This window comes from Panulirus ornatus, chromosome 33 (assembly GCF_036320965.1).
Source record: "Panulirus ornatus isolate Po-2019 chromosome 33, ASM3632096v1, whole genome shotgun sequence".
Lineage (NCBI taxonomy): Eukaryota > Metazoa > Arthropoda > Malacostraca > Decapoda > Palinuridae > Panulirus > Panulirus ornatus.
Window position 1 is genome coordinate 4,436,139 of NC_092256.1, and position 20,789 is coordinate 4,456,927.

Here is a 20,789-nt window from a genome sequence, read left to right on the forward strand (position 1 = left end):
GAAAAATTCAATATGAAAAATTCAATATGAAAAATTCAATATGAAAGATTCAATATGTACGTGATGACATCTGACGTTTTAACTCTGTCCCCTGGTGTAGTCTGCCGTATACTCTGGCCTGTAATACATGAGATACAGCGGACATTCAAACTGATCGGGTTCTCCTTGCCGCACAGTGCACTAGAGGACTGCTATCTGGCCGGATACTTCATCCCCAAAGGTAATGTAATACACTGCTCCAGGCGTAACCACTGTTTATGATGTCAATGTTGTATGATGCAGTCAAGAAGTCTTCTCACCGTTCATTATATGGGCAAAAGATCCTGTAGACTTTATGCTTGCTATTCAGTATATCGGCAGTAGACACTGTAGACATAACACTCAATGATTATACTGTTGTCGGTAAATATTGTGGTCATTATACTCACTGATTACAATGTAGGCAGTACATGCTGTAGTCATTTTGCACACTTTATGTTAACAACATACACAGTAGTCACCATTCTCACTGTTCATCATGTCGGCAGTAGATACTGTAGTCATTATGCTCGCTGATTATAATGTTGGTAGTATATGCTGTGGTAAATATACTCACTGGTCATTCTGTCGACAGCAAGAGAAAGAGTGTTAGCGGAAGTGGGCTTTCTTCGTCTGTTTCCTGGTGCTACTTCACTATCGTAGAAGTTGGCGAAACTATTTCCCGTGGGGAGGGGTTACGCCAAGAATGGATGAGGGTGAACAAGTATTAATATGTCCTTGTGTATATATGTATTAGTGATGAGTGAGGTGATGTAAATGCATAGGTAAGTAAAGTGGCATGAGGTATTCAGTGTTGTGAATATATATGGTAAAGAGCTTCTGGGATTGTGTCATGAAGAAAAGGCTGTTGATGGGGAATACCTGGCGTAAAAAGAGAGATATACATAAGCATAGGTATATGAGTAGGAGAGATGGTCAACGGGCAATATCACATTACGTATTGATTAATAGGCATCTAACGGAAAGACTTTTGAATATGTAAATAAATATCTATTCATCTATTTTCAATTTATTATACTCAATCGCTGTTTCCCGCGTCTGCGAGGTACCGCAAGAAAACAGACGAAGATTGGCCCAACCACTCATATACACACATATAAATTCATATATCTATATATATATATATATATATATATATATATATATATATATATATATATATATAGATATATGTATTCATGTGTGTGTATATATTATCCCTGGGGATAGGGGAGAAAGAATACTTCCCACGTATTCCCTGCGTGTCGTAGAAGGCGACTAAAAGGGAAGGGAGCGGGGGGCTGGAAATCCTCCCCTCTCGCTTTTTTTTTTTTTTTTTTTTTCTAATTTTCCAAAAGAAGGAACAGAGAAGGGGGCCAGGTGAGGGTATTCCCTCAAAGGCCCAGTCCTCTGTTCTTAACGCTACCTCGCTATCGCGGGAAATGGCGAATAGTATGAAAAAAAAAAATATATATATATATATATATATATATATATATATATATATATATATATATATATATATATATACATATATATATATATATATATATATATATATATATATATATATATATATATATATATATATATATATATATATATATATATATATATATATACATATATATATATACATATATATATATATATATATATATATATATATATATATATATATATATATATATATATATATATATATATATATGTATCCCTGGGGATAGGGGAGAAAGAATACTTCCCACGTATTCCCTGCGTGTCGTAGAAGGCGACTAAAAGGGAAGGGAGCGGGGGGCTGGAAATCCTCCCCTCTCACTTTTTTTTTTTTTTAATTTTCCAAAAGAGGGAACAGAGAAGGGGCCCAGGTGAGGATATTCCCTCAAGGGCCCAGTCCTCTGTTCTCAACGCTACCTCGCTAATGCGGGAAATGGCGAATAGTATGAAAGAAAGAAATATATATATATATATATATATATATATATATATATTTATATATATATATATATATATATATGTATATAGGTGCAAGAGGTGAAAAAAAGGGCAAATGAGAGTTGGGGTGAGAGAGTATCATTAAATTTTAGGGAGAATAAAAAGATGTTCTGGAAGGAGGTAAATAAAGTGCGTAAGACAAGGGAGCAAATGGGAACTTCAGTAGGGCGCAAATGGGGAGGTGATAACAAGTAGTGGTGATGTGAGAAGGAGATGGAGTGAGTATTTTGAAGGTTTGTTGAATGTGTTTGATGATAGAGTGGCAGATATAGGGTGTTTTGGTCGAGGTGGTGTGCAAAGTGAGAGGGTTAGGGAAAATGATTTGGTAAACAGAGAAGAGGTAGTAAAAGCTTTGCGGAAGATGAAAGCCGGCAAGGCAGCAGGTTTGGATGGTATTGCAGTGGAATTTATTAAAAAAGGGGGTGACTGTATTGTTGACTGGTTGGTAAGGTTATTTGATGTATGTATGACTCATGGTGAGGTGCCTGAGGATTGGCGGAATGCGTGCATAGTGCTATTGTACAAAGGCAAAGGGGATAAGAGTGAGTGCTCAAATTACAGAGGTATAAGTTTGTTGAGTATTCCTGGTAAATTATATGGGAGGGTATTGATTGAGAGGGTGAAGGCATGTACAGAGCATCAGATTGGGGAAGAGCAGTGTGGTTTCAGAAGTGGTAGAGGATGTGTGGATCAGGTGTTTGCTTTGAAGAATGTATGTGAGAAATACTTAGAAAAGCAAATGGATTTGTATGTAGCATTTATGGATCTGGAGAAGGCATATGATAGAGTTGATAGAGATGCTCTGTGGAAGGTATTAAGAATATATGGTGTGGGAGGCAAGTTGTTAGAAGCAGTGAAAAGTTTTTATCGAGGATGTAAGGCATGTGTACGTGCAGGAAGAGAGGAAAGTGATTGGTTCTCAGTGAATGTAGGTTTGCGGCAGGGGTGTGTGATGTCTCCATGGTTGTTTAATTTGTTTATGGATGGGGTTGTTAGGGAGGTAAATGCAAGAGTTTTGGAAAGAGGGGCAAGTATGAAGTCTGTTGGGGATGAGAGAGCTTGGGAAGTGAGTCAGTTGTTGTTCGCTGATGATACAGCGCTGGTGGCTGATTCATGTGAGAAACTGCAGAAGCTGGTGACTGAGTTTGGTAAAGTGTGTGGAAGAAGAAAGTTAAGAGTAAATGTGAATAAGAGCAAGGTTATTAGGTACAGTAGGGTTGAGGGTCAAGTCAATTGGGAGGTGAGTTTGAATGGAGAAAAACTGGAGGAAGTGAAGTGCTTTAGATATCTGGGAGTGGATCTGGCAGCGGATGGAACCATGGAAGCGGAAGTGGATCATAGGGTGGGGGAGGGGGCGAAAATTCTGGGAGCCTTGAAGAATGTGTGGAAGTCGAGAACATTATCTCGGAAAGCAAAAATGGGTATGTTTGAAGGAATAGTGGTTCCAACAATGTTGTATGGTTGCGAGGCGTGGGCTATGGATGGAGTTGTGCGCAGGAGGATGGATGTGCTGGAAATGAGATGTTTGAGGACAATGTGTGGTGTGAGGTGGTTTGATCGAGTAAGTAACGTAAGGGTAAGAGAGATGTGTGGAAATGAAAAGAGCGTGGTTGAGAGAGCAGAAGAGGGTGTTTTGAAATGGTTTGGGCACATGGAGAGAATGAGTGAGGAAAGATTGACCAAGAGCATATATGTGTCGGAGGTGGAGGGAACGAGGAGAAGAGGGAGACCAAATTGGAGGTGGAAAGATGGTGTGAAAAAGATTTTGAGTGATCGGGGCCTGAACATGCAGGAGGGTGAAAGGAGGGCAAGGAATAGAGTGAATTGGAGCGATGTGGTATACCGGGGTTGACGTGCTGTCAGTGGATTGAATCAAGGCATGTGAAGCGTCTGGGGTAAACCATGGAAAGCTGTGTAGGTATGTATATTTGCGTGTGTGGACGTATGTATATACATGTGTATGGGGGGGGGGGGGTTGGGCCATTTCTTTCGTCTGTTTCCTTGCGCTACCTCGCAAACGCGGGAGACAGCGACAAAGCAAAAAAAAAAAAAAAAAAAAAATATATATACAAATGGATTTGTATGTAGCATTTATGGATCTGGAGAAGGCATATGATAGAGTTGATAGAGATGCTCTGTGGAAGGTATTAAGAATATATGGTGTGGGAGGCAAGTTGTTAGAAGCAGTGAAAAGTTTTTATCGAGGATGTAAGGCATGTGTACGTGTAGGAAGAGAGGAAAGTGATTGGTTCTCAGTGAATGTAGGTTTGCGGCAGGGGTGTGTGATGTCTCCATGGTTGTTTAATTTGTTTATGGATGGGGTTGTTAGGGAGGTAAATGCAAGAGTCCTGGAAGGAGGGGCAAGTATGAAGTCTGTTGGGGATGAGAGAGCTTGGGAAGTGAGTCAGTTGTTGTTCGCTGATGATACAGCGCTGGTGGCTGATTCATGTGAGAAACTGCAGAAGCTGGTGACTGAGTTTGGTAAAGTGTGTGGAAGAAGAAAGTTAAGAGTAAATGTGAATAAGAGCAAGGTTATTAGGTACAGTAGGGGTGAGGGTCAAGTCAATTGGGAGGTGAGTTTGAATGGAGAAAAACTGGAGGAAGTGAAGTGTTTTAGATATCTGGGAGTGGATCTGTCAGCGGATGGAACCATGGAAGCGGAAGTGGATCATAGGGTGGGGGAGGGGGCGAAAATTTTGGGAGCCTTGAAAAATGTGTGGAAGTCGAGAACATTATCTCGGAAAGCAAAAATGGGTATGTTTGAAGGAATAGTGGTTCCAACAATGTTGTATGGTTGCGAGGCGTGGGCTATGGATAGAGATGTGCGCAGGAGGATGGATGTGCTGGAAAGGAGATGTTTGAGGACAATGTGTGGTGTGAGGTGGTTTGAGCGAGTGAGTAACGTAAGGGTAAGAGAGATGTGTGGAAATAAAAAGAGCGTGGTTGAGAGAGCAGAAGAGGGTGTTTTGAAATGGTTTGGGCACATGGAGAGAATGAGTGAGGAAAGATTGACCAAGAGGATATATGTGTCGGAGGTGGAGGGAACGAGGAGAAGAGGGAGACCAAATTGGAGGTGGAAAGATGGAGTGAAAAAGATTTTGTGTGATCGGGGCCTGAACATGCAGGAGGGTGAAAGGAGGGCAAGGAATAGAGTGAATTGGAGCGATGTGGTATACAGGGGTTGACGTGCTGTCAGTGGATTGAATCAAGGCATGTGAAGCGTCTGGGGTAAACCATGGAAAGCTGTGTAGGTATGTATATTTGCGTGTGTGGACGTATGTACATGTGTATGGGGGGGGGGGGTTGGGCCATTTCTTTCGTCTGTTTCCTTGCGCTACCTCGCAAACGCGGGAGACAGCGACAAAGTATAAAAAAAAAAAAAAAAAAAAAAATATATATATATATATATATGTATATATATATATATATATATTTCTGTTTCCCCTTTTAGAAAGTTAAAATACAAGGAGGGAAGGGTTTCCAGCATCCCGCTCCCGTCCCCTATAGTCGCCTTCTACGACACGTGAGGAATGCATGGAAAGTATTCTTTTATGAGAGGCAAGTGTTTTGGGAGCACCTGAGTGAGTGTGTTAGTGGTTTTCATGCACGAGACCGGGTTATAATGATGGGCAATTTGAATGCAAAGGTGAGTAATGTGGCAGTTGAGGGAATAATTGGTGTACATGGGGTGTTCAGTGTTGTAAATGGAAATGGTGAAGAGCTTGTAGATTTATGTGCTGAAAAAGGACTGGTGATTGGAAATACCTGGTTTAGAAAGAGAGATATACATAACTATACGTATGTAAGTAGCAGGGAATGGCCAGAGAGCATTATTACGTGTTAATTGATAGGCGCGCGAAAAAGAGACTTTCAAATGTTAATATGCTGAGAGGTGCAACTGGAAGGATGTCTGATCATTATGTTGTGGAGGCGAAGGTGAAGATTTGTAGAGGTTTTCAGAAAAGAAGAGAGAATGTTGGGGTGAAGAGAGTGGTGAGAGTAAGTGAGCTTGGGAAGGAGACTTATGTGAGGAAGTATCAGGAGAGACTGAGTACAGAATGGAAAAAGGTGAGAACAAAGGAGGTAAGGGGAGTGAGGGAGGAATGGGATGTATTTAGGGAAGCAGTGATGGCTTGCGCAAAAGATGCTTGTGGCATGAGAAGCGTGTGAGGTGGGCAGATTAGATAGGGTAGTGAGTGGTGGGATGAAGTAAGATTATTAGTGAATGAGAAGAGAGAGGCATTTGGGTGATTTTTGCAGGCAAATAATGCAAATGAGTGGGAGATGTATAAAGGAAAGAGACAGGAGGTCAAGAGAAAGGTGCAAGAGGTGAATAAGAGGGCAAATGAGAGTTGGGGTGAGAGAGTATCATAAATTCTAGGGAGAATAAAAAGACGTTTTGGAAGGAGGTAAATAAAGTGCAAAAGACAGGAAAACAAATGGGAACTTCAGTGAAGGGGGCTAATGGGAAGTTGATAACAAGTAGTGGTGATTTGAGAAGGAGATGGAGTGAATATTTTGAAGGTTTATTGAATGTGTTTGATGATAGAGTGGCAGATATAGGATGTTTTGGTCGAGGTGGTGTTCAAAGTGAGAGGGTTAGGGAAAATGATTTGGTATACAGAGAAGAGGTAGTAAAAGCTTTGCGGAAGATGAAAGTCGGCAAGGCAGCGGGTTTGGATAATATTGCAGTGGAATTTATTAAAAAAGGGGGTGACTGGATTATTGACTGGTTGGTAAGATTATTTAATGTATGTATGACTCCTTTACAGGTGCATATGCAGTAATAATCACCCGCCTCTCAGAATTCACTTTCATTTTTGCCTACACTAGTTTGGGGCTAACTCCCTTACACCCTCACACATGTTCCCACAACTCCTACTTCAACTGCTCCATCCCCAACTTTCGCACTAACACCAACCCCTGACTTTACCAACAAGGCATTTCCAAATCATTCTTCCCTCTATTCCTGTAGCTTTGTTTAGCACAGAGCTTAAACATCCAGGTTCCTCTCTTCAAACATACTACCTATCTCTTCCTGTATCGACACATACATACCACATACATACATATATACATACATATATATGCAGAGAGTTTTTCATACTTCATCGACGTTTCCTACGTCAGAGAGGTAGGACCAGGAGCAGACGAAGAAAAGCTGCATCCTCACATCCATTCTGTAACTGTCATGTGTAATGTACTAAAACCACACTTCCCTATGTATAGTGGGATATGTAGATGAAAAAGAGATTGCTGATTTTCATTATGGTATTGGCTTCTCATGTTATACGAACATTAAGAAGGCTGGTCTTACATTATGGGAATGTTATTCTCTTAAGGTTACGTTCATGAATCGTGTCGGGCGACCAGAATGGTAAGGCAAGGAAATATACTATCTTACGTGAACACTTATAATGCATTCTATCAGGTGCTCACTTCCTCAACCAGGTGCTCGCTTCGTCGACCAGGTGCTCGCTTCATCGACCAGGTGCTCGCTTCATCGACCAGGTGCTCGCTTCATCGACCAGGTGCTTATTTCCACAAATGAAGATTTCTCTCGGTGTGCAGACAAAGCGCTCACTAGTTTATCATTCTTGTGTTAGTGTAGCGCAGTTAAGGCCAGCCCTTCCTGTACACTTTGTACAGTCGACAGTTAAATGGTAGCTTTTAGAGTACAGGAAACGCTGCCCCAGACATCCTAAATTTTCACATTTCTCCTCGGGGCGTGCGCCCGGGCCCCGCTAGAGCTCAGGACTGAGGGGGGAAGTCTGAATGGTGGAGAGGCTTCCGAAAGAGACTCAGCTTACGGCCGACTCTGGGCTCAGTGCATCAGGATCAGATCTTCTTAACAAGGTATTACTGTTGCAGGTACGGTGCTCCTGGCCAACCTGGACGACGCCCTATCTGACACTCAACTGTGGAAGGACTCGCAACACTTCCATCCTGATAATTTCCTCGACGAGAACGGGAAGTACAAGAAAAACGAAGCTTTCTTGCCATTTGGAATAGGTAAACCTAACGTGTGGGCAGCCATTAGTACACCATTATCATGCACCTCATAGAAAGAACGTGCACTTATTTTCTCAAGTGTCTATCACAAAGGCCTCACCATGTAGCTCTTTATTTATCTGTCTGTTATGGTTAAGGTGGTTAGAGAAGAGAGAGATGAGGTGGGAAAAGGGAAGGGATAGTTTGAAATGGAAGAAGAGACTGAAGTGTGTGGTGCGTCGTTGTGATGTGTGAGGGATTGACTGGAAGCGTGTTTTTGGCACATCATCTATTTACCCCCTGCATACTGGGGCTGTTTATATTCTAGTGTTATATCTTTTTGAGTTTTTGAAGGAGACTCATTAAGCTTAGATGAACAATGTTGACTGTGTCCATTGATAAGTAAATCCCAACGAAATATTCATAAAAAGGTAACAGGATAGTACAGGAGAGATAGTCCTGTGTCATACGCAAACTCCTCTCTCTCTCTCTCTCTCTCTCTCTCTCTCTCTCTCTCTCTCTCTCTCTCTCTCTCTCTCTCTCTCTCTCTCTCTCTCTCTCTCTCTACCTCGGTAGGACCAAGACATACCCACAACGTATCTGAGGAAAGCTTCAAACAAGCTATGAATTCTGAAATTATACTACACGGAAAAGTACCAAAGAAAACCATCCGCTGCACATCACTGGGGTGGTAATGTCTGACAAACAAAATTTAAACTGATCTTCGGAAGTGTACAAACAATAACAGTGATTACTTTAAGCAATAACAGAGATTACTTTAAACAATAACAGAGTGATTGCTTTAAACAATAAGAGTTGATGATTTAAACAATAACAGAGTGATTACTTTAAACAATAACAGTAATTGCTTTAAACAATAACATTGATTTCTTTCAGTAACAACAGTGATTACTTTCAACAATGGCAGAGTGATTGCTTTAAACAATAACAGAGGTATTACTTTAAACAATAACAGAATGATTATTTTAAACAATAACAGTAATTACTTTAAACAATAACAGAGTGATTACTTTAAACAATAACTGAGTTATTACTTTGAAAAATAACTGATTACATTATACAATAACAGTGATTGCTTTAAATGATAACAGAGTGATTACATTAAGCAATAACGGAGTAATTACTTTAACAATAACTGTGATTACTTTCAACAATAATAGTGATTACTTTAAACAATAACAGAGATTACTTTAAGCAATGACAGAGTAATTACTTCAAACAATAACAGAGTTGATCATTTAAACAATAACTGAGTTATTACTTTCAATAAAAACAGTGATTGCTTTAAACAATAACAGTGATCACTTTAAGAAATAACGATAAATACTTTATACAGTAACAAAGCGATTGCTTTAAACAATAACAGAGTTGATACTTTAAACAATAACAGTGTAATTACTTTGAACAATAACAATGATTGCTTTAATCAATAGTATTAATTACTTTCAACAATAGCAGAGTGATTGCTTTTAACAATAACAGAGTTATTACTTTAAACAATAACAGAGTGATTAAACAGTAACAGAGTGATTACTTTATACAACAACAGCGATTACTTTAAACAAAAACAGATTGATTACTTTAAACAATAACATCGATTACTTTAAACAATAACAGTGATTAGTTTAAACAATAACAGTGATTACTTTAAACAGTAATAGTGATTACTTTAAACAATAACAGTGATTACTTTAAACAATAACAGACTGATTGCTTTAAACAGTAATAGAGTTAATAATTTAAACAATAACTGAGTGATTACTTCAAACAATAACAGTGATGATAATAGTGATTACTTTAAACAATAACAGTGATTATTCTAAACAATAACAGAGTGATTGCTTTAAACAATAATAGAGTGATTACTTTAAACAATAACACAGTGATTACTTCAAACAATAACAGTGATTACTTTCAACAATAACAGTAATTACTTTAAACAAAAACAGTGATTATTTTCAACAATAACAGTGATTCCTTTAAACAATAATGGTGATTACTTTAAACAATAACAGAGCAATTACTTTAAACAATAACAGAGCAATTACTTTAAGCAATAACAGAGTGATTGCTTTAAACAATAATAGTGATTAGTTTTTTAACAATAACAGTGATTACTTTCAACAATAACAGTGATTACTTTAAACAATAACAGAGATTACTCTAAACAATAACAGACTGATTGTTTTAAACAGTAATAGAGTTAATAATTTAGATAATAACTGGGTGATTACTTTAAACAATAACAGTGATTGCTTTAAACAATAACAGTAATTGCTTTAAACAATAACAGTCATTACTTTAAACAATAACAGTCATTACTTTCAACCATAACAGTTACTACTTTAAACAATAATAGTGATTACTTTAAACAATAGCAATGATTACTTTATACAATAACAAAGTGATTGCTTTAAACAATAACAGAGCTGATACTTTAAACAATAAGTGTGATTACTTTGGACAATAACAATGATTGCTTTAAACAATTACAGTAGTTGCTTTCAATAATATCAGAGTGATTGCTTTAAACAATAACAGAGTTATTACTTTAAGCAATACCAGAGTGATTACTTTGAATAATAACAGTGACTACTTCAAACAAAAACAGTGATTTTTTCAAACAATAACAGTTATTACTTTAAACAATGACAGTGAATACTTAAACAATAACACAGTGATTGTTTTGAACAATCATTGAGTGATTACTTTAAACAATAACAGAGTGATTACTTCAAACAATAACAGTGATTACTTCCAATAATAACAGTAATTACTGAAATCAATAACAGTGATTACTTTCAACAATGAGAGTGATTACTTTAGACAATGATAGTGATTACTTTAAACAATAACAGAGCGATTGCTTTAAACAATAAGAGTGATTATCTTAAACAATAACAGTGATTACTTTCAACAATAACTGAATGATTACTTTGAATGATAAAAGTAATTGCTTTAAACAATAACAGTGATTACTTCCAACAATAACAGTGATAACTTTCAACAATACCAGAGAGATTGCTTTAAACAATAACAGAGTTATTACTTTAAACAATAGCACAGTGATTACTGTAAACAATAACAGTGACTACTTTAAACAATAACAGAGCGATTACTTTAAACAATAGAAGTGATTACTTTATACAATAACAATGATTACTTTGAATAAAAACAGACTGATTACTTTAAACAGTAATAGTGATTTTTTTTTTAGATAGCAGTGATTAAACAATAAGAGTAATAACAATAGTGATAACTTTAAACAACAACAAAGTGATTACTTTAAACAATAACAGCGATTACTTTACATGACAATAGTGATTACTTTAAACAGTAGCAGTGATTACTTTAAACAATAAAGTCATTACTTTAAACAATAACAAAGTAATTGCTTTAAACAATAACAGAGTTATTGCTTTAACAATAACAGTGATGAATTCAACAATAACAGTGATGAATTCAACAATAACAGTGATTGCTTTAAACAATAACAGTGATTAGTTTAAACAATAACAGAGTGATTGCTTGAGACAATAACAGTTATTACTTTAAACAATAACAGAGATTACTTTAAGCAATAATAGAGTGATTACTTTAAACAGTAGCAGTGATTACTTTTAAACATAACAGAGTGATTACTTTAAACAATAACAGAGCTGATGCTTTAAACAATAACAGAGTGATTGCTTTAACAATAACAGTGATGATAATAGTGATTACTTTAACAATAACAGAGTGATTGCTTGAGACAATAACAGTTATTACTTTATACAATAACAGTGATTAAACAATAACAGAGTGATTACTTTAAGCAATAATAGAGTGATTGTTTTAAGCAATAACAGAGTAATTACTTCAAACAATAACAGTGATTAGTTTAAACAATAACAGTCATTACTTTAAACAGTAGCAGTGATTACTTTAAGCAATAACAGAGCGATTACTTTAAAACAATAGAAGTGATTACTTTATACAATAACAATGATTGCTTTAAACAATAACAGAGATTACTTTAAGCAATAATAGAGTGATTACTTTAAACAATAACAGTGATGAATTCAACAATAACAGTGATGAATTCAACAATAACAGTGATTACTTTAAACAATAACAGACTGATTGCTTTAAACATAACAGAGTGATTACTTTAAACAGTAATAGAGTTAATAATTTAAACAATAACAGAGTGATTGCTTGAGACAATAACAGTTATTACTTTATACAATAACAGTGATTAAACAATAACAGTGATTATTCTAAACAATAACAGACTGATTGCTTTAAACAATAACAGAGTTATTACTTTAAAACAATAGCAATGATTACTTTATACAATAACAATGATTACTTTATACAATAACAGTGATTAAACAATAACAGAGTGATTACTTTAAGCAATAATAGAGTGATTGCTTCATCAATAATAATGATTACTTTCAACAATGACAGTGATTACTCTAAACAGTAACATTGATTACTTTAAACAGTAATAGAGTTAATAATTTAAACAATAACTGAGTGATTACTTCAAACAATAACAGTGATTGCTTTAAACAATAACAGAGCGATTGCTTTAAACAATAACAGTGATTCCTTTAAACAATAATGGTGATTACTTTAAACAGTAGCAGTGATTACTTTCAACAATGACAGTGATTACTTAAACAATAACAGAGATTACTTTAAGCAATAACAGAGCGATTGCTTTAAACAATAACAGTGATGAATTCAACAATAACAGTCATTACTTTAAACAATAACAGTGATTATTCTAAACAATAACAGAGCGATTACTTTAAACAATGACAGTGATTACTTAAACAATAACAGTAATTGCTTTAAACAATAACAGTCATTACTTTAAACAATAATAGAGTGATTACTTTAAAACAATAGCAATGATTACTTTATACAATAACAGTGATTGCTTTAAACAATAACAGTCATTACTTTAAACAGTAGCAGTGATTACTTTAAACAGTAATAGAGTTAATAATTTAAACAATAACAGACTGATTGCTTTAAACAATAACAGAGCGATTACTTTAAAACAATACAGAGTGATTGCTTTAAACAATAACAGTCATTACTTTAAACAATAACTGAGTGATTACTTCAAACAATAACAGTTATTACTTTAAAACAATAACAGTGATTAATTTAAACAATAATATTGATTACTTTACACAATAACAGCGATTACTTTCAACAATAACAGTCATGACTTTAAACAATAACAGTCATTACTTTAAACAATAACAGTCATTACTTTAAACAGTAGCAGTGATTACTTTAAACAATAACAGTGATTGCTTTAAACAATAACAGTCATTACTTTAAACAATAACTGAGTGATTACTTCAAACAATAACAGTGATTCCTTTAAACAATAATGGTGATTACTTTAAACAATGACAGTGATTACTCTAAACAGTAACATTGATTACTTTAAAACAATAGCAATGATTACTTTATACAATAACAGTGATTCCTTTAAACAATAACAGTGATTACTTTAAACAATAACAGTGATTACTTAAACAATAACAGTGATTACTTTAAACAATAACAGAGTGATTGCTTTAAACAATAACAGTGATTACTTTCAACAATAACAGTGATTACTTTAAACAATAACAGTGATTACTTTCAACAATAACAGTGATGACTTTAAACAATAGCAGTGATTACTTTCAACAATGACAGTGATTACTCTAAACAGTAACATTGATTACTTTAAACAGTCATAGTGATTTTTTTTTAGATAGCAGTGATTAAACTATAACCTTTCTACCTTTCAGAGTCGGGCTTACAAATACCTGAGGAGCTGAACTAATCTTTCCCCCATTCATGTTGTAATATAACTCTTATCTTACCCTTCATCTGAGTTGGTCATGACTGGGACGTGTTTTTGTCCTTGTCATCCCCGATCTGGAGTCATGCTGCCATAAAGAGGCTGATATGCATAAATGTGATGTGTGCCTCACGCTGCAAGTGAACCTAGTCTACTAGTAGCACGTAGTTGTCCAAAAGTAAAGCTTGGATGTGCATGAACCAATGGTTCCATCTGGCGTGTGCTTGAACTATGGGTACCGTCTGGCGTCCAGAACGTTACCGATACATTCGTTTTCACTCTCTTGCATCAAACATGGAGCCCCCCTCCCTCCTTCTCGCCCAAGAAAATCTCTGCTCTCTCCTTCCTGACGAGGATGTGACCCTTCATCAGCATTTACAGGAAAAGACAAAAAAAACATTTTGGGACATGTGAAAAATATTTCCAGAAATCTCACATGTCTCAACTGATCTCTCAAAACGTTCGTTCAATTTAGAAGTACTATGGAAATTTTCGGACGAAGTGAATTGTTTATTGTGCTGCTATATTCTAAGACTTATAATTCAGCTCGTGCCAGTGAAGCCTAGTGGGTAAAGGGTACACGAAACTTAGACAGTGTTCCCTTCATCCTCCGTCACAACATATCAGGTGCTGAGCAGGTTATCAGGTTGCTGTTTATGTCAAACGGTGGTCACCTAGCGAGATCCTCCTTCACCACCAGGCAACGTGCAAGTTGAGGTTAGCGTGTTGCTTATTCAATGTCTGGTCTTAAGAAAACATTAAAAAACGTCAACATCGTTTCTAGTGTTTTGTAGCTGACGTTCACAAATATGAAGCTGGGAAGTTATCACACTTCAGATTGTCTTTCATAACAACTCCAAGATCCTCCTTTTCATGTACTCTAGTCAGCAGATTTTCAGAATTTGATGGCCGCGTTTCGTTTCTTAGCTCCAAAGTATATAACATATATATATATACATCCATGATTTATCTGCGACTGTACATACGAGACCGGCCCATCCCATACACTTAGGGCGTAGGGCCTGCTCAGGGGGCCCATAAACCCGACCGTAGTAAAGCAGTCCCAGACACCCTGGATCAAAAAAAAAAATAAAGAGGCCTTCCCCTTTACCATATAGAGTTCGTGATTTGAGGGGGGGGGGGGGGGCTCGTGATTTCAGGGATTGGGGGAAGGGGTATGAAAAATGAAGGGTACAAAGTACAGAATATTTTGCCATTCCTCGTACCTCAAGCTTCAAGTAACTACGTCTCTATTTCATTGTAAATTTCATAGGACCTCGCACCATATAGCCTGACTACTGAACTCCATTGTCGAGGTTTGTCGTTCCAACGATTATATCTTTGTTTTACCTCACCTCTTCTCGGTTAATGTCCTCGTTTATCACATTGTCAGACTTGAGCATAACATGGTCACTTCTTCCAGTTGGTGTATCTTATACGATATTCTCAATATTCATGCTAGTATGCGTTAAGATAAAACTTGGGAATGATCCTATATTTCTCCCTAGCACCGTAGTACAGGACGTTCACCTGTATACACTAAGAGCGCGCGCCTCCATCATTCCCTATCGCCATGAGAAACTAAATTTCCCAGTCTGTCTCTTTATAACTGATGATCCCCATTACCATTACCTGGAGGTTTCTAAGAACTGAATGTGTTACTACTTTACGTGTACAAACGATCCATACTGTTCCTTCAGTCTACAATGCATATTCCTTCTGGATAGTTGAAATTCTCTGGATGATTGAATATATATATATATATATATATATATATATATATATATATATATATATATATATATATAATACCTTTCTTTCATACTATTCGCCATTTCCCGCGTTAGCGAGGTAGCGTTAAGAACAGAGGACTGGGCCTTTGAGGGAATATCCTCATCTGGCCCCCTTCTCTGTTCCTACTTTGAGAAAAAAAGAAAAAAAAAAAGAGGGGAGGATTTCCAGCCCCCCCCGCTCCCTTCCCTTTTAGTCGCCTTCTACGACACGCAGGGAATACGTGGGAAGTATTCTTTCTCCCCTATACCCAGGGATAATATATATATATATATATATATATATATATATATATATATATATATATATATATATATATATATATTTATTTATTCATTTATTTTACTTTGTCGCTGTCTCCCGCGTTTGCGAGGTAGCGCAAGGAAACAGACGAAAGAAATGGCCCAACCCACCCCCATATACATGTATATACATACACGTCCACACACGCAAATATACATACGTATACATCTCAATGTACATACAGACATATACATATATACACATGTACATAATTCATACGTCTGCCTTTATTTATTCCCATCGCCACCTCGCCACACATGGAATAACATCCCCCTCCCCCCTCATGTGTGCGAGGTAGCGCTAGGAAAAGACAACAAAGGCCCCATTCATTCACACTCGAGCTGTCATGTAATAATGCCCGAAACCACAGCTCCCTTTCCACATCCAGGCCCCACAGAACTTTCCATGGTTTACCCCGGACGCTTCACATGCCCTGATTCAATCCATTGACAGCACGTCGACCCCGGTATACCACATCGATCCAATTCACTCTATTCCTTGCCCGCCTTTCATTCTCCTGCATGTTCAAGCCGCGATCACTCAAAATCTTTTTCACTCCATCTTTCCACCTCCAATTTGGTCTCCCACTTCTCCTCGTTCCATCCACCTCCGACACATATATCCTCTTGGTCAATCTTTCCTCACTCATTCTCTCCATGTGCCCAAACCATTTCAAAACACCCTTTTCTGCTCTCTCAACCACGCTCTTTTTATTTCCACACATCTCTCTTACCTTTACATTACTTACTCGATCAAACCACCTCACACCACATATTGTCCTCAAACATCTCATTTTCAGCACATCCACCCTCCTGCGCACAACTCTATCCATAGCCCACGCCTCACATTCATCATATAGTGTCTAGCGTGAGGGATAATCATATTCCAGGAGTAACATAAATACTCTTTATTCTGGAAAGCTTCTGTGCAACTTGCATCATCAGGGACCAGGTATGGAAAGAAGAGGGCTTCATGTGATGCACAGAAATATACAATTTACCAATATATTACACATCATATTATAACATTTTTACGCTAATGTACACAAGCAAATGTCTCACGATGTCACCCTTGCAGGAAAACAGTTTCCCACACTGGCCACATGTAACCTTTTACACATCACTGTGGACAGGTAAATGCTGCTGAAGCTGACTTTTCCGCAAAAATAGTTTCCCACAATGATCACATTTAAACTTTTTCACTCCACTATGTACAAGCAAATGTTGATTAAGGTTACCTTTCTGGGAAAACAATTTTCCACATTCATTACATGCAAACTTCTCTGACCACTGTGTACAGACAAATGTTCCTTAAGGTGACTTTTCTGTAAAAAGGACTTGCCACATTCATTACATCCATACTTTTTCACGCCAGTGTGCACAAGCATGTGTCGCTGAAGACTACTTTTCTGCACATAAAGTTTCCCACATTCGTCGCATCCAGTCTTTTTCATAACATTATGTACAGGTAAATGTCCTTGCATATCACTTTTCCGCAAAAACTGCTTCCCACATTCATCACACTCGAATTTTTTCACACCACTATGCAAATGCAAATGTTGTTTCAGAGTACTTTTCTGGGAATACAACTTGCCACACTCAACACATCTAAACTTTTTCAAGCCACTATGTACAGTCAAATGTTCTTTGAGGTGATATTTTCGTAAAAACAGTTTCCCACATTCATTACACCTAAATTTTTTCATACCACAGTGCACATGCAAATGGCGGTGAAGACTTCTCTTTTGCGCAAACAGTTTCCCACATTCATCACAAATAAATTTTTTCACTTGTCCTAAAATTTCCATATCAGTCTGCACAGGGAGAAGCTGCTGAAGATTTCTCTTTTGTGAAAATACTTCATTTCCCATACTACCAATTCTTTGCTGACCTTTGCGCAAAATCTTGTGCTTCTGGTGATGATCCTTCTCGAAACAATTTTTCTCCATTAAACATTTTCAGCCTCTGCTCTGTTCTTAGTCGTGAGATCCAATTTCATTCTGTATCTGAAACAAAAGAGTTGTCATGAAGAGTATTCTTACCATCAACTCAGTGTACCTACCTTCCTGTCCCAGGAGCTCCTTCCTTCCACAGGGATCATACAGTGGTCAGAAAGTTAGCCATGTGCACCAGGTGGAACTACAGGTCAGAAAATGCTGTGTTGTATGTCCATATGTGTGGGACAATTAAGCAGTAAGTTTTCAGTGCCTTTACTGCAGTACTTGCATTGTAGGAATGAAAGGTCTCGAGATATGTTGAAATTGGTATCAGTAGACTTGTAGGGATGAGTGATTACATAGAGAAGAAAAGAAAATGTAACTAACACATGTCAAGGAAGCTTAATTTCAGGTGGATTTATGGTTGGTGGATTGCTGTTGAAGATGGAGTAGGGAGGGGAAGTTTAATTGTGGAAGGATGAAGTCATCTAGGATATGTTTAGTAGTCACCATACCTTGTGAAGTCTTCACAACTTTAGGGCTGGGCCCTGGTTGATGGAGAAGGTCGCTCTTCGACCAAGCTGTTGGAAGACGCATCCCTTAGGCTCCCACAGCCTGGCTGGTATGTCAAATATTTTCATGAGTGTTTATATTTACATTTTGCGAATATGACATGGTAGTCTTGTCATACATGCAATTTTCTTTTACTTATCTACAGACTCTGTCCATCCATTTGATTTGATCATTTGCTGTGTCATTTGCCTTTCTATGGCTGTGGATAAGCCTGAGAGAGTTTCCTGGCCTCCACTTTCCTCCAACCCCACTCCTTCCATACCTGAGTCAGCATCAAAGTCACCATCTGTGCTCACATCTGCGCCAGAAGATTCCTGACCTTCAATTACATCCTCTCCTTCCATCCCGAGTCATTGTCCTTTACGGTGTCTGTAAAACATGTGTGCTTACTGTTTCATGGCTTCCACTAACTCCCTCTCCTTCCATGCTTAGATCACCATTTCTGTCACTTTCTTTGCTCATGTCTGTGGTTGAAGTGTTGAAGAGTCCTGACCTCCACTTTCATCATCAATGTTCACGGTGGACTTTCCTTCTGTATTTGTGTCAGAGTCTATTAAGTTTACTTGATCAACCTCCACCGAAGTATTTCTCATATCTGAGTTTTCTTCTGGGCCTACAATGGCAATGATGTGCGACTTAATTCCACTTGCCGTAATGTGAGAGTGGTGCTTCAGAAAACTTTTCCTTATCCACCTCAGATTCCAATTTAATATTTCCAAATGCAATGAGATGTGTGCCTGCTGTGCGTAGTCAACACTTACCGTCAGCCTGTAAAGCACTCGTGACCCACACATACAATGAAAAGCCTAACTAACCAGCCAACAACACAGTCATCCCCTTTCTTTATTAATGCAACTGCAATACAGTCCACTCCCTTTAACTTGCCACACCTCATTTTCCAATTGGCTTTTACCATCTCCAAACCATTCTTGATTCTCTATGCATACCATCTCGACCTAAACACTCTATATCTACCATCCTATCATCAAACACTTTCAACAGGCTTTCAAAATAGTCATTCTGTCTCCTCCTCACTTCATCACTACTTGTTGGCACTTTCACCAATGTTCCCATTTATTCTTTTGTTTCGTGCATATTATCAATCTCCTTCCAAAACACTTTCTCCATAAAGTTTATTGATATCTCACCCCAACTCTAATTTGCCCTCTTTTCAACCCCTACACCTTAATCTTTACCTCTTTTCTCTTTCACTTGCAACTTTACTTCGTCATCTCTCCATTCATTATCCTTTCTAATCTGCCCACCTTACGTATGCCACATGCATGCATATGCCATCACTGTTTCCCTAAATACCTCTCATTCCTCACCCACTCCCCTAACTTTGTTTAATCTCATCTTTTGATATTCTGCGCTCATCTTTCTTGATACTTCACACTACGCTCTTTTTCCAAACCTACTCACTCTTACTCCTTTCTTCTGATACATAGTGTTTTTTCTTTTCTTTTTTTTGAAAACCTCCACAATTCTTCACCCTAGCCCCCACAAACAAATGATCAGATATCCCACCAGCTCTCCCTCTAAACACATTCACAAGTCTCTCTTTTGCATATCTATCCATTGATATGTAAGTCAGTGAAATACTGCTTGCTGACCATCTTTCCTACTCACATACAGATACTTGTGTACGTCTCTCTTTTTAGACCAAGTATTCCCAGTCACCAGTTCTTTTTCCACCACAACTCCACAAGATGTTCACTATTTCCATTCATAATACTGAATACCCCATACCCCCCCCCCAGAATTATCCCTAAACATCACTCACCTTCGCATTTAAATCACTCATTTCAAATACCCGGTCTATTGCAACAAAATTGCTAACACACTCACTCAGCTGCTCCCAAAACACTTGCTTCTCATGATCTTTCTCCTTGTGGCCATATGCATATACACTAATAATCGCCCATCTCTCACAATCCAATTCTAATTTCATGCACATCAATCTACAGCTCACTTTCTTTCACTGTTATACACTCCCATAATTCCTGCTTCAGTAGAAGTGCTACCCCTTCCTTTGCTTTTTCTCTCTTACCATCTCCAACTTCACGACTAGAATATATTTCCAAACTACTCTTCTCCTTACCCTTGATCTTTGTTTCACTCAGATCCAGAACGTCCACGATTCTTCCCTCAAACATACTACCTATTTTTTCTTTCTTCTCATCTTGGTTACATCCACCCACATTTAGACGCCCTAGCCTGAGCCTTTTGGGAGGATAATCACTACCCAGCTCCTTCTTCTGTTTCATCTACTGTCCCCTTTTTATGCCCTCTACAATATGCAAG

General features: G+C 37.5%; 1 protein-coding gene and 1 long non-coding RNA gene across 2 annotated transcripts in view; one reads left to right on the top strand and one right to left on the bottom strand.

Annotated features, from left to right (window-relative positions):
- The window catches only part of LOC139759415 (cytochrome P450 2J3-like), a 150,468-nt gene extending 142,375 nt beyond the window's left edge, over nt 1-8,093 (top strand). Inside the window, 3 exon segments of the mRNA XM_071681507.1 lie at nt 101-119; nt 121-220; nt 7,885-8,093. Coding sequence (XP_071537608.1) covers nt 101-119; nt 121-220; nt 7,885-8,078 — 313 coding nt within the window. The 3' untranslated portion in view covers nt 8,079-8,093.
- An 8,777-nt stretch (nt 8,094-16,870) lies between these two features.
- Nucleotides 16,871-20,789, bottom strand: part of LOC139759416 (uncharacterized) — a 28,680-nt gene continuing 24,761 nt past the window's right edge. The window contains exon 2 of the long non-coding RNA XR_011715043.1: nt 16,871-17,981. This is a non-coding gene — a long non-coding RNA (uncharacterized lncRNA). The remainder of the gene's footprint in view (nt 17,982-20,789) is intronic.